The sequence below is a fragment of the Struthio camelus genome, chromosome 16, assembly GCF_040807025.1.
Source record: "Struthio camelus isolate bStrCam1 chromosome 16, bStrCam1.hap1, whole genome shotgun sequence".
NCBI lineage: Eukaryota > Metazoa > Chordata > Aves > Struthioniformes > Struthionidae > Struthio > Struthio camelus.
The window spans coordinates 12,564,397-12,582,455 of NC_090957.1; the positions used below are offsets into that span (position 1 = coordinate 12,564,397).

At 52.9% G+C, this 18,059-nt stretch overlaps 1 protein-coding gene across 14 annotated transcripts in view; it reads right to left on the reverse strand.

Moving 5' to 3' along the window:
- Positions 1–18,059, reverse strand: part of GTF2IRD1 (GTF2I repeat domain containing 1) — a 103,548-nt gene that overhangs the window by 30,469 nt on the left and 55,020 nt on the right. For 7 of the 14 annotated variants that reach the window (XM_068910347.1, XM_068910340.1, XM_068910339.1 and 4 more), the window contains 9 exons: positions 17,508–17,691; positions 15,784–16,094; positions 14,837–14,926; positions 13,875–13,958; positions 12,914–13,097; positions 10,406–10,431; positions 7,964–8,084; positions 2,078–2,115; positions 363–443 (listed from right to left, as the gene is read on the reverse strand). In XM_068910347.1, coding sequence (XP_068766448.1) covers positions 363–443; positions 2,078–2,115; positions 7,964–8,084; positions 10,406–10,431; positions 12,914–13,097; positions 13,875–13,958; positions 14,837–14,926; positions 15,784–16,094; positions 17,508–17,691 — 1,119 coding nt within the window. Of the gene's footprint in view, positions 1–362; positions 444–2,077; positions 2,116–7,963; positions 8,085–10,405; positions 10,432–12,913; positions 13,098–13,874; positions 13,959–14,836; positions 14,927–15,783; positions 16,095–17,507; positions 17,716–18,059 lie in introns of all 14 variants that reach the window. The other 7 variants (XM_068910345.1, XM_068910336.1, XM_068910337.1 and 4 more) reach the window with 1 other exon arrangement.

The window sequence follows — 18,059 nt, forward strand, 5'->3', positions numbered from 1 at the left end:
AGATCTTCCAAACCCATACACCAAGGAAAGCAACTAACCACGCTCGCTGTCTCTAGCTCCCAGCCGGGGGGAAAGACAACATTAAACACAACCAAGGACAGGAAAAGAGCAAGTCACAGCCGAGAGAGAATAAAACAACAGCCCTGAGACATCCTTCATTATCCCAAGAAACCAGCTCACTTCTGATAGGCTTCTTAAATTCACTGTCAGAGTAGAAAGGCCAGCGCACACGTATGGGAGGATCCTTAGCACTGGGAGAAATCCTGCAAACGTGCCTTTTCATCGTCCAGGCACCACGACACACAAGGCCGGGCATCCTCTGCGCGGAGACTGTTCAAGTGCCAGACGAGCGCAACACCTACCTGGAACAGTGATTTGAATGATGTCTAACTCATCCGGCTCTATTTTGATCTGTCTGATCCCACTCAGTTCTCCGGAGGTACCTAGCGGGGGAAGAAAAGGGGAGCTAATCACAGACGTGAACCGGAGCCGCAACGCCTGCCCGCGAACCCTCGCAGCGCGCGGGCAGGGAGAGCCGCCTGCGGCTGCAGTTCCCGACAGCGGCCCGTAGTAGCGCAGAGCGTTGCTGATCTCAGGCCGTTTGGCAGCGGCAGACCGGCGACGTCAAGCCCGCGGCGCAGAGGGAGAAACCGCGGTCGCGGCACGGGATCTGCCGCCGGCGCACAGAATCCAGCGGGATCCACGCCGACGCGCGAGGGTGCTCGCGACCTTCTCCCGGCCGCGGGCCAGCCCGTGCCGGGCGCCCGACGGCGAGCCGGGCCGGCAGCCTGGCGCGGGGACCCAGCGGGCCGCCGCGGCTGCGTGTCAAAGGCATATTAAGCCCGGTGATAAGGTGAGCTGTCACTTATCTCAAGGTAAATTTTCTCCACTTAGGGTGGGACTAATTCACGCCAAGGGGCTGAATCACAGCTCGCAGCTTTTATGCTCGGCTTGCCCATCGGTCTACCTATTCAGGCATCCGCGCAGCATTTAAACCAGCGTCATTTCTTAGGCCCCGATCCCAGAGCGAATTAGTCAGCTGTGCGACAGTCTTACCCTCAGGGAAAACACGTTAATTTGAACCTCAGGGCATTTACTGCTAATTCGCAGTGGTCAGAGCATTCACACAGTCGATTTCTGCACGTCAGCTGCTGTGCGGTAATGCAATCATGTGTCCGCTTTTAGGTAGAAGGGAACTTTACAGATTAAAGACTTCATTCAGCATCACATTTAAGCACATGCTTAAGCCCCTCGTCTCATTCTTTTCAATTTATGCATTTTTTGGACCCAACTGGAGAGTCATATGATAAGATCCTTTATCTCTGTATCTATCAGACAAGGATAAAATACTGAAAACTGCCCATGCGGATACCATATAACTAACGTCACACTTCAAAGTTACATTTATAGGCCATTTCCTCTTACGGCTCTAAATTTATTCTGGCTGCCAATATAACCAAGCTATCAGACCACCCAGACACGGAGAAGGTTTAGCCTGCTTCCCCAGGCTTTCACCCGCTTTTATTTTGCTGCATTAGCAGGTGAGTGATCGCTTAGTTACCGACCTTTGCATTTGTTTTGTTAAGATTTTTTTAAAATGGTATCTTCCCGCATAGCGGACCATCAGATGACCACATGTGAAAGGGATCAAGCGCGTGCTTCAGCTCGCTGCGTGTGTGCCCCCCTGTCCGTTTTTGGGTGCATTTGCACACGGCCGCACATCGCGCTCTTCTTAGGCTCAGCAGCAGCTCGGCAGCAGGGATAACCCGCCGCACACGCGTACCGTCCTCCCAAGGACAGGGCTATCCCTAGAAGGCGCTCGATAAAAGCACGCGCCGCCTCCCAGCCCGGCGCGAACGTCGGCTGCGTTTGGAAAGGCTCCGGCACGACAGGGAGGCCGGGCGCCCGGCAAACGCGCTTCCCGCGACATGCCGCTACCGTCGCGTTTATCCGCTGAGCTGATTTATCTGAGAGTTTATCCGCTCGCAGGGGATCTGATATTCACAGGGAAGGGACAAAAGCCTCCCCTACGCCGCATTACTGCGTTCCAACAGAAAAGGAGTAATTCTTTGCTCACCTGGTTCACAGCTTTCCGAAACGCTACACTTCTCAGCCCTGCAAGGGAAAGGCAGACAAGAGACAGGGTAATGGAGTGATTAAACGAAGCTTACAGCCGACATGCCCGTGCGTAAGCGCTGCCGGCTGAACCCGGAGGCGCGCGGCGGAGGTCTGCGCGAGCGCTGCCACCGCAGCGCCGCTGGCCGAGGCCCCGCTTCCCAACGGGCCCGCCTGGGAAACCTGGGCTGGGGTGGCTTTACGAGTGTGGAAAGCGCAGAGGCAATGTTTGGAAACTCTCTCAAGGTAGGTAGGTCGTAAACTGAGCTCGGTTTTCTCCCGTAATGTGTTAATTTATGCTGGAGCCCCCGGAAGGACTGGGCTATCTCCATTCCCCATGACTAAAATGTTGTAGGCACCCAGGTCCTGTCCGAGAGATAACCTTCCAGCCCTTGCCTGCTCCCAGCTCTTCCCTCAGTCACGCATCTACGCTAATCACAGCCAGACCCCTAGAGACCAATGGATATAACCTCAGCAAAAGGCTCCTGGAAAGCAAGAGGAGTTTTAGCAACAGCCCGAAACCCTGCTGACTCCATCACTTTGTGGTGGGGAGAAGTGCATAAAGTATCATTACAATGTGGTTACTCATGCAGCTAAAGCAAATATGGAGAAAGGAAAAAAGTCAATTGATTTGGTAAATATTTATTCTACCCAAAGCTTTTCTCCCCTGAATACTGGGCACCATCCCAAACTTGTGTCTGCAGTTAACTTAGCCTGCTTAGAAATTTATACAAGGTATTCAGCATCTAAATTAGATTACTTTGCATGCTCGGGACTGATTTTCTCTCTCTCTCTTTCTTCTTAAATAAGAACTATGGCACTTTGGCAATATAGGAACCAAGGAATGGCACTGGGAAACGCAGTCCGCCACGATGCTGGTCCTTCACGGGCAAGGAAAAAACATCTGCGTAGCTCAACATCTACGTTTGTTCAGGGGGATTTTCAAAGCCCTCCTCGCTTGCGTAAACCCACTCTCAACAGCAGAACGAACTACTGACAAAGTTAAATTAACGTGAAGTGCTCTTGAAATTTTCTTCCTATATAAGGACTATAAGGACAGAGCTTTATATGGGTAGAAAGGAACTCTAGTCTAACAAACGCTACATATATATAAAATAGGAGCTATGGGAAAGGTTTTCAACTCTCATACTCCAGGTCAAAGTCAACCTTTTGCTACAGAGATTTGGGAGTAGATCATCCCTGAGGAACAGATTACCCCTCCGCGAAATCTAGCACCTTTCCCTTGAGTATTTGGTCCTGCCCTTTCTCTGAAAGTGGACTCTGAACTGGGTGGACCACTGGTAGGGAAACTGGTGTGTTCCTATCAGGGAACAGAAGTTTCCTCGTTTACAGGAAAAACAAAATGGGATTTGAATATCTTTCAAGTATATGTATTTTTTCATGCAGATATGCGTTATCAATACATTTGGAGGTTTAACTTGCACATGAAAAAAGAGCAGAGCAAGTTTTGCATCACGTCCGCACTTCATAATTCCCTTTGGGGCATGCTAAAATTTAACCGTGGTGCACACAAAATTCAGGGTACGCATCGTGATTCTGGCACACAGCGTAAGCCAGGACCAATGTAAGTCAACTAATAGAAATTCAAAAGTGACCCCAGTAACTTCTCGGTATCTTAAATCCTGGTAGGTTGCACCAGGATTTGCCCAAAGAGAAGGAGGGGACAGTCCAACGGGACCCATGTCACAGCAGCATCTCGGGACACGACATCGGACTCAGGCTTGGCATAAACCACCCCCACAAAATGTATTTTTCCTCCGTGGGATCTTCTAAGCCTGTCTTACTGTTTCACGCTACCCTGAATCGGCTCTGGCAGGGCCGAGACGGGGACCGCGCCGCACCGGCGGGCGCTGTCCCTGGACCGCGAGCCTCCCGCTGCCCTCGGTGCTCAAGGCAGCACATCTCAGGCCGGGCACCAGCTCTGACGCTGCCGGCACGCGCCCGCAGGTTTTCTCTCTATTGCTCTGCACAAGTTAACCCGGCATCCCTCATATCCTAGCTCTCTGCCTGCTCGTTTTCAGTCGCATCAATTTAAATGCATGGTGGTATTTTCTGTAGCAAAAATTAAAACGCGCTAATTGCAAATGTTAACAAATAAAACGAGAACCAACAGGCCAGACTTAGGACCTGTGGCATGCTTCGAGGCCAGCGGTGTTTGAGGCTTTATGTTTTCCCCTGGCATCAGTAGCGCAGTGGATGCTCTGCTCCGCTGCAAGTCAAAACACTTCTGGACACTAAGCAACATGGCAAAGTGTGGGGAGAAACCCAGAGCGAGCTGAGAGACCGTTTCATGGATAAGCCCTAGCTCAGGTTTCTGGAGATCTGGGTTCAGTTCCCACTCTGCCACCGGCTCCCGTAACTTCAGCCAGGTAATTCAGGCCTGGCTTCGCTCCAGCCAAGTTTCAGTCTCTGCAACGCAGATGTGTCCAGCTGAGGCTGCCAGCTGGGCTCCCACTGTCATCAGTGGAGATGAACAGGCACTTCTGGGGGACAACTCTGCTATCCAGACCTCAACACCTACCTGGGAGATGACTCCCCCTTGGGAGGCTCAGCTCTCTCCACTGATGATAAAAGGAGACTCAGTGACTCACCCAGACCCACTTCAGCACAGATACCTCCACAGAGCTGCAACGAGTCTCCCTTCATGTGCCCCTCAGCCTGAATCCTTGTGTACGGGGCATCACCTCCTCTGGCAAGGCTCAAAGCCAGGGTGGCTCGTCCCAGCTGCCAAGGTGCAGCTACTTGGATCAGACTCCACGCTTTAACAGTGCAATAAAGCAGCATCAATGTCCACAAAGTACAGGGAGAGTGTCACCGCGGCACGACATGGGGCATGAGTGACACCTGCCATGGTGTCACCGGCACCTCCGTCCCTGCCAACAGTGTGCAGAGCAGGGCACGGAGGCCCAGGAGAGCACGAGAAGAATTTGGCTTGTTTCACTTGGGAAAATAAAGCCAGGAGGAGACATGGTTGGTGTCTCTCAGCAGCAGAGTAGCAAAGTTGGGAAGAGCCATCACACCAGTGGTGAAAAATACGCATGCAGGATGGATATGAGCTCCAGCAGCAAGGTAGGGGCTTCACAATGCAAGAGGTCCTGGCCATCCCAGCTGCCTTCCTACGGGGCAGCAGAAGTCCGAACATGGGGTGAAGTCAGCACTTGAAACACCCAAACTCTTGAAGAAGGCCTGTGGTGTCCCCTCCTGCTCCTTGTAAGCTGCCACCTGTGACCACACAACACTATGTAGATGCTGGATGTCAACCAAGGTCTTGTTCCCCAAATGACAGCAAAGAGACGGACAGCCTGCCGAGGCTCAGGAGAGCTGCAGCTCCGTGTCCTTGCTCTTGGGACCCATCCGTGTTCCACAAGAGCAGCCACTGGAGGGCGATCCCTTCCACCCCAGCACGTAAAATGGCTGGGCAAGGGCCACCCAGCTCTGCCAGCGCTGCAGCACCTCCTGGCCAGCACAATACTGTCAGACAAATCTGCTCCTCAACCTCCAGCGCCACAACATGTGGCGAGATTTCAGCGCCCAGCACGTGACAGCAACCCCTGACAAAAAGACACTGACTGAGTGGCAGACATCAGGCTCACGCCATCAGCGCGTTTGCTTGCTTGCTCTTAGGTCCTTGCTCAAACGCTGCCTTCTCCGACACACCAGGTTTACCCGCCTCGGGCAAGCATGGCACTAGGTGCACGTGGTAACCACATCCAAGGAATCATACCTGAAACACAACCGGGGAATCCCACATACCAAAGCGCACATACATCTGTCAAGGATTAATTTCAATTAAGAACGAAGGAGAGAGGGGAATCAAACATACGCCATGGAAAAAACTGAGGCAAGTTAAGACATCTCCCCTACCTGGCTTGCAGAAGTTACTGACCCAATAGTAGTCAGTCTAGCAGCTCTGGCCAAAACAGCTGATGAAGGTGTCAATGCTGTGCTGCGAGACTTTGCACTGGAGAGGCTGAGGAGCGCTCCTACAACCTGTTTCATCCCCCCCCCCACCCTTGGAGATGGTGACTCCTGCACAGGGGCAGGAAGGACAGCAGAGGAAACCAATTTCTTAAAGTGCTCCCCTCTATCTGCCAGAGTTGTGCCTATAAATAATATCTACACTGCACATTTGTCTTGGGTTAAACCCAAGTTTAACCTGGGACTCACAGCAAAGCATCTGCATCGTGTTAGAAGAGCACCCAACTTCACCCCTGGCTTTATGCTCACGGGTTTGGCATTTGCCTGCATGTGTCCCGCCCCCGCTTGGGCTTGCGGGCTCCAGGGATCTTTCCCAAGCAAATGTCCCCAGCAGAGGAGAGCTGGTCTGTCCTATGATGGGAACCCCGGGAAGAGCTTTGGAGGATTATCGGCCTTACCAGTAATTTAGACTGCAGCCTCACAAAAGCTACCAGGGAAACGCAGTCTGAGTTGAAGAAGGACTTTTATCTCGTCTGCAGACATCCCAGGAAAGCTCGTTTTGATGCAAGTACTTCTAAACCCACAGAAATCTGTGACCTAGTTGGACGAGTGGAGGCTAGGAGGCAAGGCCAGGAGAAGCCTCCTTCACCTGCGGCACAGCCATGCCCGCGAGCACCTGGCAGATCAGAGAGACAAACTTGTTTCCTGGAGTTACACTGCTGCATCGCTTCTCCCATCCAGAGGGGTTTTAAGGGTAAACGTTGGGCCTAAACGCTGCCTTGCTCCTGAGCAACTGAGGCAAAAACGAAGGAAACTGGGTTTCTATCTTCTGGCTCTGCCTTTTACAACCAAGCAGGATTTCTAGTCTTGGCCAGCAGGTCTGGTGTAGGGGCTACGGGAAGGCGAGCTCCACGGGCACTGCAGCACGGTACAGACCTGCCCGGCTTGCGGCGTAGCCAGCTCCTAACTGTGCCAGAAACAGGTACTCTCATAAAAAGCATACTGACCTGCTGAACTCCGTAACCCTGCCCTTTACTAAAACATCAGTTAATCTGCTATTAGTCTCCCTGCGAGCTCTTTATAAACAAATGACTCTTAATTAGCAGGGTGTTTTGTTATGGTGCTGGCTGGGGGTGAATCCTCAGGCCATGCTTTAAACACCTCAGATCACTCCGGCAGATAATCGCATCCCAACTTGTCTGGGCATGGCATCGATTTCATCATTTTTTGTACAAAATCAATTAATCCGATCTTTGCAATTTTGGCATAAGCTCACTAAAGACGGGAACGCTCTGTCTTCTCCTGCGCTTGCAACTTGTACGATCAAAGCCGATTTTTACCGAGGTAGCGAAGCAACGCCCTGACGGCAGCCAGCTTTTGCGCCACGTTATCTGCACCACCTTTCTGACGCGGCACCTTTCTGAATCGCACCCGTTGCGAGGCCTTAGTCATCCATCCTTCGGAGCGCGCGTGTCTGCCGCCGCGAAGCAGGCACGCGCCGGGACGCCGGCGGAGCAGGCAGCAAAGCGCGGACCCGCCACTCCTCGCTTCCCCGGCCCGGCGGGCGACGAGGCCACCAGCGGCCAACGCCGCCGCTGGCGCCCCTCGCCCCCGTCGTGCCGCGGCGCCTACGAGCGCCGCCGAGGGCCCGCCGGTGGGAAAAGGCGGCGACAGGGCTCGCGAGATGGGGTTTCTCCCCCCGCGCCGCTGCGGGAGGAAGGCCATTAGGCCCACCCAAAAGCAGAGGGTTTCCCCAGCGCGTAAATCAATGAAAAACAAAGCTGTTTCCGAAGGGCCCCGGGCGCACGCTCGCGCTGCACCGAGCCGTCCGCGCAGCCCCCAGCGGGAGAGCTGGCGGAGGCGGCCCCGGGCACGCGGGAGAGCGCCGCGGGGCTCGGAGCCCCGTTACCTGCTGTTCGCCTGCGACGTCCCCGCCAGGTCCAGGGCGGCCGTGCGGTGCGGCTCGGGAGAGATCTCCCCAGGCGGGCTGGCGGGCTCCAGCTTGGTTGGATCTTTGGTAAATTTGCTTCCTGGTCCCCGTGGCGCAGCAAGGTTGGGTAATTAAAAGCAGAGCCAGAATTAACAACCAGACAACAACACAGCTTTTCCACCTCTGCTTCTTCCCGCTCCTCGCCGGAGCCCCAAGGCGTTAAGAGGGAACGAGCTGCGGAGGACGGGGGCTCCCGGGATGGACGTGCTGCCCGGCACCTTCCTCCCGCAGAGCTTCCCGGCTCCCTCCTGCGAGAGGGAGCCCCGTTCCCAGGTGCAGGACGGAGGTGGGAAGCGGCACCGAGCCCCAAAACTGGTCCTTGGCGCGTGCAGCGGGAGAAAGGATGTGATAAACCGACAAGGAGGGGAAAAATAAGCGTTTAGTCACCGTGAAAAACCTCTTTCCCTTCCCTGTTCCTCATCAACCTGAAAGGCGCTGTAATGAAGCCTCGGCAATGACCTTGGAGATGAAAAGAGTGATCTGAAGGCAGGCTAGGAAATGAAAATCAGGCAGGGAAGGTGAACGAAGAGCTGAGGGATTAGCGCTAGGGGAAGGTGGGAATGAAATCAGGCTGCGAGGCTGCACAAACCGTGTAGGTGTCTTGCTAGACATCCGCACCAGGCCCTTCGCTGGTCCCAAAGCCCCTTCGTGACTTCCCCACCCTTCTTCTGGAAGATCCCACCCATGGGAACGCGAAGCCCTTTTTCCTTTGGGTTCCAGCCTGCGAGGAAGGGCAGGGCTCTGGCAACAGGAACTGCAGCAACACACAGCCTTAAAGACACTATTTATCTACTGACAGTCAAAAGGCTCCTTTTAATTTGTGCTTTCTACGGGCCAAATCTTCTTCTTGCAGCAACGAAGCCTGCCTTATGCAACAACCCAGGGGAGTAGCAAAAATAGGTTTCCCAGCAGTGGTGGGTACTTTAATTAAAGGGTGAGCAAAACGGCACGGGGAAGCTTTGGGACGTGTTACAGACGGCAGCTTGGACTGCAGCTCCACTCTGAAAAAGCATCCGTGCAAAAATGGCACCGCCTGACTCAGCAGATGTTGCGTTCGCGTAGCCAGATCTGCTGACTCGAATCACCAAAATGCAGTTTTAATGCGATCTGCTTCTGCTGGCCCTGCGGGGACCGCGCGGCGCAGAGAGGTGGAACGGGAACCGGCCTCGGTTGCGAGCAGCAGCATCGGGCTCGCTTCCTAATTTCCCACACCTCCCTGCCAAACAGCGCTGCAAGCGCTCAGCGCGGCGGCTTCGCGCTGTCGGTTATTGCGACGAAGAGCCGCACCGTCACCCCGACGCGCCGCCGAGGAACGGAGGGGCGCAGGAGCAAAGCCGCTCGCCCCTGGGCGCCACGCGGAGCAACGACAAGGAAAAGCCGAGCGCGTCCCAAGAGACGATCCAGAGCTCCCTCCTCCAGGCTGCTGGAGCTTGGAAAGCCTTTTCTTGAGCAAAGGTGTCAGTAACGGGGCTGCAACGGGAGAACCCACCCAGCCCGTTCCCCACTCAGCTCCGGGGCTGGGGGGAAACCGCTGGCCGACCCGAGCGCCTGGCTGCGGCGGTGCCAACGTGCCCTGCCGAGGCGGCCTTCGCTCGTGAGCTGAGCCCCGAAGATCAGGGACCAGCGATGGGCGACAAGTTTAGGAGCACGGGGTGCCGTTTTCGCAGTCGCTTCTCGGAGAGGCGTGAGCAGATGGGGACGGGGGAAGCCGCGGGAGCGAGCTTTTCTCTGCGTCTGAATGGATGGGTCGGGGCTTACCACTCTCCGTCTCATTTTATTTGCTAAGAACCACTTCAAATGGCTTCTCTTCAACTTAAAACAGAAGGATTAAAGGTGTGGGGGGGGGGGGGGGGGTGCATGTGTGTGTAGAGGGGGAAAAGCAGAGGAAAACCCCCAGGATTATTTTGCCACTGATGACACTGATTTTTGGTCTTTTATTTTAAAAACAGTAAGTAGCTGGATAACGTTAGCACTTTCTAGCGGGGGAAAAAAAAAGGACTAATTTACCAGCGAGGAACCCAGCGGTGATTTTTCTTCCTCATGAAAGCACAGAAATATGTCATGCGTTTCCTGTAGATGAAACTCGCCCTGGCGCAGAGAGCCAGCCCAGCCTCATGCACCATGTATTTCTCACTTAAACCTTCAAAATGCTGCTTAAGTGGTGCACAGTGCTTGCACTGATCCCAGGCAAAGGCAATCTTACCGTGCCTGGGTGTAATACACAGACGAGGCTTCTCCTCACTGACCAGCATCATGTACGTCCTGCACTTTTGCTATTTACAGGCAATATTATTTCAGCTCTACTTCTCTGGGCAATCTTTCAATTTGCAAGTAATAAATCAAAGAACGTGAAGAACGTACCTGTAAAAATCCTCTCATCAAACATCCTAGGAGGGAAGAAAAAAAAGAAAGAAAGAAATAGGTGTTCCTAATGCCTCAGTTTTTAAGTTGTATTTATGAACAGCATTAAACCAAGTCAAAGTAGTGTTATTTTACTTATTTCTTAAAAGAACCTTTCTAGCTTGCTGTGCAACCAAGTAATCTTACAGCATGTGCTTCTTAACTAAAGTATCTTTACATCTGCTTATAAGTCATTCTCTTCATTTAATTAACTTATTAAATGAGACTGTTAGAGGCTGGCTTTACCAAAAAGGGAACCAAAGTAGCTGCTGCCGGATTTTAATTCAGCTATTCATTGTAGACTATTTAGCAACTGCCATTAGAGCAAAGCAGAAACGTTCGCGCTCTCTGCCATCTCTGGTACATAAACTATTTTGGACATCAAGTTTGTCCTGAAGGTGGTATTTTAGAGCCACTCAAGAAGTCCTGCGCCAAGGGCTCGGAAGAGCAAAGCGTGTTCAGATAGGAACTGGCAGCAGAAGCAGGAAGGAATCTGATCCCATTCGAGTACACAGGTCACTTGAAATACTTTTCAAGAAAGAGTCGATTTGGCCAAAATTTCTCTTTTGAGAAAAAACAAGAATCCCTCAATGAGCCGTTTTGTTTTTTCCATTCAAAATTGCAGTCCCCAACACAAAGTAATAATCGCTTTTTAAAGCTGACTGACAGAAAGCATTTCCACCTTCTTTAAATAAATAAATAAGCTAACCTACAAATTTTCAAGTTCGCTGCAGAGGAGATTTGCAGCTTGTTTCCCTGTCCAGAACAAAGCCTCATGGAAAGGATCATCACCTCCAGCCCACCCCTACCTGCTGGGACCTGCCTTGGTGCTTTAATCTGAGGGAGCAGCCTCCGAACCTTCAGGCAGGCCACAGGACAACTGAAGCGAGTCCTGGGGAACGCAAGCATGCATCTGAGCTGCAAAGCTCAAGCGCGAATTTTTCCAGCGGGGCTGGCAATGGACCTGTCTCCTAAAAAGCGAGCTCTTGCCTCACACACGTCTTCTGTGCAGGCAAACCTTTCGGGACAGGGCAATCCTTCCGTGAGCAAAAAGGCCAAAAACGTGGCGATGCTCAATACCACTGCTTGCCTCAGCTGGGGTCGGCACTTGCACCGGCAGCTCGGGGTACGGCTGAATTGAGAACCATCCCACCGCTTTCAGAAAAGCCAAAATTTGCACCTAAAAGCGCAGCAAAAAACATCACATAGGGAACTTCCTGCAGGGGTGCTGAAAAAGGGGGCGATATCAAGTCCTCGACTAGCGACAAGACTCCCTACCTATTTTTGGGGTGCATCTCGCCTGGCCCGGTTCACCCGTCCAGCCTTGGGAAGTGGAGCACGTGCCGGAGCCAGGAGCACGCTCACCATGCAGCCCTGGACTGGCACTCATTTCACGGCTGGGCGTTGGAAAACGAGCATCCAGGCTTCCCTCTAAATCTCTGCACACATTTAGAAACCTATTTGCTTTTAGGATGCCTAATTCCTATTGATTGTGGGGATTTTAGTACCCTCGAAAACCTTCGCCTTGTTTTCTCTGTGCCTTAGTTTCACGCCTCCATTATGGGAATAACTCTACTTTGGCACAGGTGGGGACCAATTAAATATATTACGAAACAGGTCTCTCTGATGGAGAAGTAAAGAGGCACTGCACGCTGCACACGCAATCAGGAAAGCTCCCACTCTCTTCCTATTCCAGCGCAAAAGTAGAAACTAGGATACAACACGCTATACATATACAATCAAAAACACGGAAAAATATCACCCCACAAAAATACGAGGTGGAGGGGTTTTCACTCTACGTGCTCCATCTGGAGGCCGAGCGTCAGCTGACAGCACCCGCTGCGCTGCCATCGAAGGGTCCCGTGGCCATCCGAAATGCTTAGGGTGGCAAAATCATTGTGTGCCCAGCCTTACAACCGCAATACCGCGTCCGTGGGCGTCGCTGCAGGGGCGACCGCGCTCACGGGGTTACCGGCAGCCGTGTGACTCGGCTGAATCACTAATAAAAAGGGAAAGAGAGATGTAAAAAGAGAGGTCTGGGGGGGGGGGGGGGGGGGAAATTAAGTCCCCTACTTATCTCTGCACAACAGCCACTTAACTCTTTCCCATAAAGACGGGTAGAGCAAGTTTTGGGTGGAAAAAACAAACTCTCCAAGCAGAGAGGGAACGGAGTTTGCATTCCCAAGCCGCCCCCAGGCCAGGGCAATTCCCACCCTGGGCCGATGCGTCTCCCGGGCAGTTGTTCCCTGGGCGCCCGAGCAGCAACTTGGCTAAGCCAAAGCCCCACAGCCGACCAGAGGGGAAGAACCAGACAAAGTGAGCCAAGCGTGCTGCAATGATGACATGAACGTTGAATATATCACCACCTAGCTAATGCCTAGAGACTACCTTCAGAACAGATTACTCGCGACAGACGACGGCTAAGGCAGAGGACAGTGCTGCCCGCGGCGCGTCTGGCTCGCCACGTACCTTTTGATGACAAAATGGATGTTGTGCCTCTCCTCCAGGATCCGTTTGAGCTTGGGGACGCCGTAGGTACAAGGTCTTTTGAATGGTATTTTATCGGGGATCCCAATGATTTCTACCGCCTCTGGGTCGCACGCAATCTTCCGGTACGGTACGGGAACCATGTGGTCTAACCCCAAGGCTTCAGCTGGAGGGCGAACACACAGCTTTAGCATAAACATGCGCTTTTTCTTGTGCGGATGATAAAGAGAAGGTGAAAAAGCTTTACTTCAAGTAGGTCTGAAAAGCAGAGCAAACGCCTGCTGTCCCGTTATCCCTTCGCTCGCCCCAGAAACGGAGCCCCAGGGGGACGCGGGGAGCAGCACGGCCTGCCCCACCCTCCCCGCTCCGCACGGGAGAGCCCCAGCAAACCCGGCGGGCTCGGACACCCCCCGAACGCACTCCAGGGCGCTCAGCCCCGGCGAGAGCTGGCCCCGCGCCCCCACTAGCGCCCCACCGATCCCCGCGGCTCGGAGCGACACCCGTGCATCGAACCACTCTGGCCAGGTGGCCCCTTCGCGACAGATTTCCCGCACTTATAGGTGAAAAGAAAGCGGCTGGAATAATTAGAGTCTTCTGGTCTTCTGCTCGGCTGATTTAAAACGGCGGCAGCAACGCCTCCCCCTCGCCCGCCAGCGCCGGCGGAGCTCGGGCGCGCTGACCCCGCGCGCCACGTTTCGGACCCGGGCCATTTTACAGCCGAGTTAGAAATTCCTCAATATGGGGGATTCCAAATGGAAATATTGACATAACCTTAAATAGAAAGGCAAAGATTGGGAGCTGCCGGGCTAAAAGTGTTAAAAAGAGAAGGGAGTTCTAGCATATGGCTTCTGCTGCTGTGTTAGGGAACAAAAATGATTGCTATATAATGATATGCAAACCACAAGCGCTGCAGATGCATAATGGGATATTAACTCCTACTCACCATATCTGCTGTTAAACAGAATTTGCACGCACTCCCTAAGGGTGTTGATATCTTCAGTTTCTTTTATAAAACTGTCCCACTTATCTATCAAAACAAAATATAAGAAATAAGGAACTTCCATATGGTTCATACACAGCAGATGCACTTTTCTCTTGCGAGGTGTTAAGAATCAGGAACAAGACTTTGCTGCTTTAAAAATAATTATTTCCCCCTTCCTGCACGGATTCTGCCAGCCTGGCAGATAAGGTCTGGGTTTCCCCATCCCCAGCCTGAAGCAGCCTCCTCTGCAGCCGTGCATGGGCCAAGCAGATTCCTGGGAAATGACCCCGCAAAGCATTTCAAGCCTGAAGCGAAAGACCCTTCAGGAGAGAACAAACTCAACCTGCAATGCACCCTTGAAGCGCGCAGCGATTTCACAAAGCAGCTTCTTTCATGCCTTCTCTTTCTCAACTTTCCCACCCTTTTTTTTTTTTTTCTTGGTAAAGCGCAGAGGCGAGGGTTTTGATGTAAACACGTCAGCATTTTTAGATTGCATGTTCCTTGGGTGGGGCCGAGGTGGGCAAGCGGAACTGTCTCCTCCTCCTGGGAAATTGCTAATCATCCTCTAGGCAATGCTGCAGACTAACACCCGGGGTCAGTGGGTTTCAACTATTTTGAAATAACGCAAAGGTTGCGGCTGGTATTTGCTGCTTTGCAGAGCCAGGCAGACCCTGGGCAAATGACTTAGTCTGCACTGTGCCCCAGTTCCTCGTGCATGAAGCAGGGACGGCATCTCCCTGCCTCCTCAGGGCAATAGCAGGAATTACTGCTGGGAGATGCTCAGCATCAAGGAGAGGAAGGGTAGCCGAGCAGAGAGAGACATCCCAGCTGCTCAGCTGAGATGGCACAAGAAAGGAAGGGAAATTCCTCGCTGCAACCCTCCCAGGCCCCAGCCCACGGCCTGGCACCCGTGGGACACGTACCTGTTTTGTCATGGACGATGGAGAAGAGGATGCGCTTTGAGGAGTGCACGTTCTGGATGAGGGGGCCCCCAGAGCCAGCTGCTTTCTGTCCTGGACACAAGGAGAGACAAGGCCAAAGGCACGATAAGAGGCGAATCGCAGAGGGCGCGCGGGGCAAGAGGTGCTCTGGGACCCCCAGGCATCACCCCACGGCAATGCCGACCACGGGAGCAGCACGCAGGGTGGCCACGGTGCAGCATCCCTCAACCCACACATCCTCAGAGAGGGACACCAAGCCCAGGAGTCCCACCAACCTCCGTCTCCCACCCCATGCACCTCTGACCTCCATAACCAGCTCCTCTCTCCTTACAGGTCAGCACCTGCCATTTTAAAGTGAAATATGTGGGCACCCATGTGCCTCCCATTAGCACCTCAAATGCTGCTAGATAACAGCTGAGGACCTCAAGAGGAAGCAGCCCAAGGCCATGTCTTGGGGGTCTGCTCACCTCTAGGTGAACATACGGGTGCATGCGGGGTAAGGGCCACTCTTTTGCACCCCAGGAAACCCAGGAAATGGCCCAGCCTCCGTTCCCCTTGCCCTCCCAGAACAGGGCCACTTGGAAGAGAAAACTGCTTAAATCGCCCTGCAGGGTCGGGGCGGTCAGGCTGTGCCCCCAGACCAGCGGGAGCTTCCCCCAGCCATCTGCAGCCTCGGATCCACCTTCCAGCTCTGCCCAGGCTGCCCTGGGACGGTGCAGAGGGCCCTCGGCCACGCGGGGTGGTGAAACCCGGCACAGGCTGCCCAGCTGCGGCGAGGTGCTGCACGAGGGAGCTGAGCTACTCCGGTGCTATGGCGGGCCGGTTTTTGGACTGATCTAATGGCCACCAAAGCACAGGGGTCTTTCCCCTTTCAGCTTCGGTGGGCTTTGCACCAGGCCCTCCTCTGAGAGCAAACTTAAGGCTATTACCACAGCAGTCGCTGTACTCCTGTGAGGAAGGCACCTTCAGGTCTCCTGAGGGCCTGGCCATCAGCACCTCGCTGGCCGCATTCACCCCGTGCAGACTGGAGGACACCTCTTGCTTTAGGTCCATGGCAATCTGCGTAGGCAGCGAGACACCGTATAAGAAATTGGTCATGGCTACAGCGGAGGGAGTGTCTTGGCTGGCGGATTTAGCGATCTGGTTATTTGCACCAGACTCCCGGCTGCCCTTGGACGCTAGGGAGATACAATTCAACTCTACACTAGGGTTCGGCTCTCTGCTGGGTTCATCCGCTGGCCTGAATGGGCGAGAAAGAAAAGAAGAGGAAAACACAGGTTCCTTTGGGTCCATACACTGCAACCAACTCACGCTGTGACCCACACACGACGAGAACCACCATCCTGCCTAGCTCCTGCTACAAGCAGGGCAAGGTTTGTTTGCCACCAAGATGCCGTGCAAGTTGGAAGCAGGAAACTTCTTGACGCAAGGGTAAAAGATTTCCCTAGAAACCTGGGGGACAGCAGTTTCAGACAGCAAGATGGGTTTAGTAAAAGCTGCTCACGTTGTCTGCCTTCCTGGGCCAACGTTTGGGGCAGATGTGAGTTGGACAAGCCAGACGAGCAAAGATGTGAAAGGGGAAAGGACAGCCTTCAAATGAGTCGTGTCCAGGAGGATGGGAAGTTCACGCTGCACTGATGGCTGCTTTGCTCTTTTTTCTCTGTTCTTTCCAAAACTACGGCTGCCATCTAACCTCTTCCAACTTCTCCTTCAGGCATCTGCACCATTTTCTCCTAGGGCAGGTAGGTCTTATGACAGTTCAAAAGGGTTATTAGCTGGGGCAAACCAATCTAGCTCCATAGCTTGGTGCATTTAAGGAGTAAAACCATCAGTGGGACCCTACCAATTGACATTTCGGCTATTCTCAGCTCTGAGGACTTGTGACAAGATCGACAAGGAACTCAGTCAATCCAAGGATGAATTTTATACCAAGGAAATGCATGCTTTACATGAGACAGGCAGCCATCGTTTCAAAAATGGCTCAAATTGTGTGTGTCCTACTTTTAGCTATCTCGGCCTGATTTTCCAGAAGTGCTGAGCCTTCAAAGCAAGTATTTGCTGGTGCTCAGCATTTCTCTGAATTGAACCAAGGTGCCTGAAGATAGGCAAACTCCAGAAGAACAGCATCCAAATCTGACAGCTCCTTGTAAAAAAGTGGCCAAAATAGCCTGGAAAGTGCATCCCCGCCACTACCCCAACCGCCCCTTGTCATCTGGTGCAAAATATTCATTTCAGCCTGGAAAGAGGTTTAAGATGTTTACACTGGAAATCTCTTTGGTGACGAGAAAGCACTCAGCTTAACACAGATGAAATTCTGGCAGAGACACGTAAAGTAATGTGGTTAACCTTGTACATTTAGATGCACTCATTAGGTATCCTTCCTGTTTTCACTTCATAGAAATAAACAAACAATCTGCAGCCCGCTAGACACTGATAAATCTCTCTCTGCAAGGCTGGATTTTGCAAGGCTGAACCTACATTTCAGGGTTTGGGAGGTCTGCCGCCTCCCAGACGGGGGGAAAACAGTAGCAGGCGGCTAGAAGCCAAAAAGCTGTGCGTGCAGCGGTGGCTTTGCTGCGGACTGTGGCGAGAGGAAGCCGATATCCGAGGGCCTCCCTGCCCCTCCATCCCCTCGGGGCGCTCCTGAAGTTACCTTTTTAGCCTGAACCGGATACTGTGGCTGTGCTCTAAAATGGCCATCAGGGATTTCACGTCGTACTCCATGGGTTTCTTAAAGCTGATCCCCTCGGGCAAGCCAGCGACCGCCAGCAATCCTGGCTCTTTCAGGAACCTCTCATACGGCAAGGGCACCACGCTGCTCTTCCCTATGGCTTCACCTGGGGAATGGGCACAATGACACACTGCATAAAATCATTGGCTTTTCCAGACAAAGTTTACTACCTCCTGCAGCCAACAGGACTTTAGGAGCAGATGTGACAGCAAAAAAATGTGACAGCACCAGCGGCAGCAGATCACAACCACTCTGTCCGACGATAAGGTTATTAGAACGAAACGTTTTCCTACGTCAGCATTTAGCATTTAAGGATCTGCAAGCATTTTATAAACATGAATTAATAAAAGTCTCACCAAATGCAACAAGCAGAAATTCCTGGGTTTCACAATAAAATCCTTAGCTGAGGCCACTTGGCACAAACCCACCCCCCTTGGAGCCGTCCTGGTTTATGCCAGCAAAGGACTGGGCCAA